Genomic DNA, 4,515 nt, shown 5'->3' on the forward strand with positions numbered 1-4,515 from the left:
CGCTAGCAGGTACCATGAAATTGCGGTGGAAACGCCAAAAATGCGAGTTGAGTCGAGTCGAGTCGAGCTGATACCATGCGGTGGAAAAGCGCCATCTGTAACATTGTACTTCTCTCTCTCTGCCCTCAGCCTCCAAACTAAAGGGTTACCCGTGTAGCGTCTGTAACATTGTACTTCTCTCTCTGCCCTCAGCCTCCAAACTAAAGGGTTACCCGTGTAGCGTCTGTAACATTGAGCTGAACTCTGTGGAGCAATACCAGTCCCACATCACCGGAGCTAAACACAAGACACAGTGAGTAGCACATTATATTATATTACATTCAGACTTAATTGTCAATTCTGATACATGCGAGACATACATAAGAATCGAAATTACATTTATCTCCATTCATCCTCTTCTTAGCCTAGTTGCAGTCTAGGGTAGTAGTGATGTGTGCAAGTTGTTCATTCCAAGAGGAGGCATCTCATTTAGGGTTGCGAGTCGAGTGTGTAAAAATATTCCAACCAGTTTGTTATTAAATGTTAATTCTCCAAACTTGACAGGGGTTATCACAGGAGCGTTGACATCTAGAATCTCACCACTAGATGATGCCAAAACACTGCTATACTACACACTATACTTTTTTATTTTATTTTTTTTAAAACAATCTTGACATTTTTCCTTGTTTTAGGGTGAAGAAATCCCAAGAGAGCACAGCTGAGAACCCGGACGTAGCAGAAAAATGTTTTACGGAAAACGACACCAGTTACGGCCCCGCCAACGACCATTTCGCCACCACAACCGACATGTACGCACCTACAGATGAAAACTACGAATCTACGAATGTCCAATACTCAACTGGAGACAGCAAGTACACGTCTGAAAACATGGCGTACTCAGAAGAAGCCTACCAGTTCACTTGAAAGACTCGCAAAAGGGTTTTTCAGTTCTGTGTGGATTTCGAAAAAAAAGGACAAGATAAACAAACACATACCAGCCCCTTTTAAACAGGACTTCAACATTAACATAAATGGACTTTCGGCTAATCCACGGTCTATTCTACGTAGCTTTTGGACAGTGGACTATTTATCTATTTGCGTTCTAGATTAAAAAAGGTGAAAATATGTTGTTTTATGTTTGTTTTTTGATCCCGACTGGAAAAAAAAAAAAGCTGCAAATATTTGTTTATAGTTATTTTTTTTTTTTTTTGATTGTGTATACTTAAAGCCCTACTTCAACCGGTGGAAATATGAAGGTTTATTGAACTCTGAGATCCTGTGTAGTATAAATGTGCAAAACATTACAACTGGGCAAACTGTAGGGTTTAGACATTGAGACCATTAAAAAAACTCTTTCTGCCTTTTCTCAGGCTAGGATGAACCGATTTCTAAAAAAGTTGCACATTTATACTACATAGGATCTCAGAGTTCAATACACCTTCATATTCCCACTGGTGAAGTAGGGCTTTAAGGTAAAATGCTTCTGATTGTGTGGGTATAGGTGAAAGATGGTTAGCAGTGAACACTAATAATAATAATAATAAATCTACAAATATATTATAGATATTCTTTCCCAGCTTTTCCAATCTCTCTGCTAGTGGTTTGGTAAAAACAGCCTTCGTGTACGTACCTGCAACGTCCTTTTTTGAGGTCCTTTAAGGCCCCCAATCACAACTAATTTTAACACTGTCCAAATCGTTAGCTTCATAGCATCGCAGTCTTCCTTTTACTCTACATCTACTCTATTCTACATCTACTCTACATCTACTTTACCCTGCTCTGTAACCCTTAAAATATGACTTAGGCAATTATGCTATCAGGCTAACGAAAAGTAGATGTAGAGTAGATTAAATATGATTTAGGCAATTATGCTGTATGAGGCTAACGATACGATAGTTGCATTTAAGCTAAAACTAGTGCATATCAGTTTAGGACGTGTTACTTTAAATTTTTAGTGGGGCAACATTTTTATTTTACACTGTTTTTTTTCTCAAAATCGCTTATCCTAAAATTTAAAACTCAGCACTGCTCTCCCTTTGGTCTTAAGCAACGCTGCAAGTTACTAGTGCTACTGTTAACTACTAATCTTCACCAGCTTTTACATATCTTGTGTGGTACTTAAACAGTATTAAAAACAGTATAACAACAGCCTGCACTGTGCTTTTGAGGTCCTTTTAGTCCCCAAAATCAAAACTAATTTTAACACAGTCCCATATGTTAGTTGAATTTATCCCTAAAACTAGTGCATGTCGGTTTAGGACATGTCACTTTAAAATCTTTAGTGGCGCATTCTCGTCCTTTTTTGGAGTTTTTTTTAGTTTTCTCCAAAATCGCTTATCCTAAAAACTTCAAACTCAGCACTGCTCTCCCTTTGGTCTTAAGCAACGCTGCAAGTTACTAGTGCTACTGTTAACTAATAATCTTCACCAGCTTTTACGTATTACCTGTAGTACTTAAACAGTATTCTAGTATAAAAACAGTTTAACCTATATACTAACATCTAGTATATTAACATCAAAGCTGCTTTCTCACCTGTTAAGTTCCCCTGAATATGATTATATCCAGTGTAGGGCTGCAACTAACGATTATTTTGATAATCGATTAATCTGTCGATTATTTTCTCGATTATTCGATTAGTGTTTTTGTCCGTAAAATGTCAGAAAATGGTGAAAAATTTTGATACATTTTCCAAAGCCCATGTTGACGTCCTCAAATGTATTGTTATGTCCAAAACACACAGATATTTCAGTTTACTGTCATAATTGGATTAAAGAAACCAGAAAATATTCACATTTGAGAAGCTGAAATCAGAGAATTTGGAATTTTTTATTAAAACATTACTTGAAACGATTAATCGATTATCAAAATAGTTGGCGATTATTTTAGTAATCCATTAATAATCGATTCGTCGATTAATCGTTGCAGCTCTAATCCAGTGAATGTATCTTATTGAAACGTGTATCTGCAAGTTTTTGAAGTTTGAAGTCTCACGAAGACATTGTAAAATAAGCAAAGAAGTCACACATTATCCGTTTAACACTCTCCAGAAAAATTCTTGATTCCCCCCCCCCATGATGAATTCTGGGTAATAATAACAACAACACTGTCGGAGCATCTTTGGATGGCTTGGAAGTATAAAATGAATTTATAATAAAAAGTTACGCAGTGTAGCTTTAAAGGTGAAATATCTTCCGGTAGTTTGGGAACCATATTTTTTTTTTTCTTTTTTTAATATTCCGGAACTCGCTCTATATTCTGTTTTTATTGATATTATCTGAAGTGACACACGGACATTAAATTCGAAGCAAAATCAAATTTTATTAAGTCCAGAAAAATTTAAGATTTTATGATTTTTTTTTGTTGTTGCAGTTTTACTTTTATTTTATTTTATTTTGAAATAATATCTCTAGAACTTTAAGAAGCATATCTTTTATTTTTTAATGTTCCGGTTCTCGCCCTGTGTTCCGTTTTTATTATAACTGTACGTACTACCGTGTACTTGTTCTTGTTTTGTTCAGTTGTTAATGTGAAAAGACCGAGATGTGTATATCTGACCCTCCCCACTTTCTGTCTGTTAGTGGAAGGCAGCCCCTGATTGGTTCATGTAGTCATCAATCTAGCCTCCAGTCAGACCGGACCCTCCCCACTTTCTGTCTGTTAGTGGAAGGCAGCCCCTGATTGGTTCATGTAGTCATCAATCTAGCCTCCAGTCAGACCGGACCCTCCCCACTTTCTGTCTGTTAGTGGAAGGCAGCCCCTGATTGGTTCATGTAGTCATCAATCTAGCCTCCAGTCAGACCGGACCCTCCCCACTTTCTGTCTGTTAGTGGAAGGCAGCCCCTGATTGGTTCAGGAGGCTAGATTGATGACTACATGAACCAATCAGGGGCTGCCTTCCACTAACAGACTGGGCCGGGCTCCTCCCCATGATAAATAACCGAATTATTCACAAATAAGCATTTTGTAGAAGCTGATGTCATTTTATAACAATAGTGCAGACCGTATTGAAATGTACACAGATATAAAAAGGGATTTTGAGTTGATCGAAAATATCTAATGCTTTCCTTTCGTTTAAGATGCAGTGGATTCGTATAAGATGTCAGTTAAAGGTGGAGTCAGTGATTCTGGAGAACGCTTGTTGTCAAAATCACTTTTTTGTTAAAATCAGTGAATATCTCCTCATGATCCGCTACCTGTCTGTACTGTGTGTGTGTGTGTGTGTGCGCTGGAAAAAAAATTCCGGTGTTAATACACAGCCTAGGCTCTGTAAACGGGCATGTTGCTAGCTACGGTGGGCCACCTTTACATACTAGTATCGAGATCCTAGGCTGTGTATTAACACTGGATTTTCAGTGCACACACAGTACAGACAGGTAGTGGATCATGAGGAGATATTCACTGATTTTGACAAAGTGATTTTGACAACAAGCGTTCTCCAGAATCACTGACTACACCTTTTAATGGAAGTATACAGCTCTGGGAGAAATGAAAAGACCACTCCAAATGTTCAGTGTCTCTCATTTTACTATTTCTAAG

The 4,515-nt window shown here is 37.7% G+C and overlaps 1 protein-coding gene across 2 annotated transcripts in view; it reads left to right on the forward strand.

Moving 5' to 3' along the window:
• The window catches only part of znf346 (zinc finger protein 346), a 12,867-nt gene extending 9,164 nt beyond the window's left edge, over positions 1-3,703 (forward strand). For both annotated transcript variants that reach the window (XM_080041051.1, XM_080041052.1), the window contains exons 6-7: positions 193-292; positions 672-3,703. In XM_080041051.1, coding sequence (XP_079897177.1) covers positions 193-292; positions 672-903 — 332 coding nt within the window. In that variant the 3' untranslated portion in view covers positions 904-3,703. The remainder of the gene's footprint in view (positions 1-192; positions 293-671) is intronic.
• The last annotated feature ends 812 nt before the right edge of the window (positions 3,704-4,515 follow it).

This window comes from Ammodytes marinus (genome assembly GCF_949987685.1).
Source record: "Ammodytes marinus genome assembly, chromosome: 14".
NCBI lineage: Eukaryota > Metazoa > Chordata > Actinopteri > Uranoscopiformes > Ammodytidae > Ammodytes > Ammodytes marinus.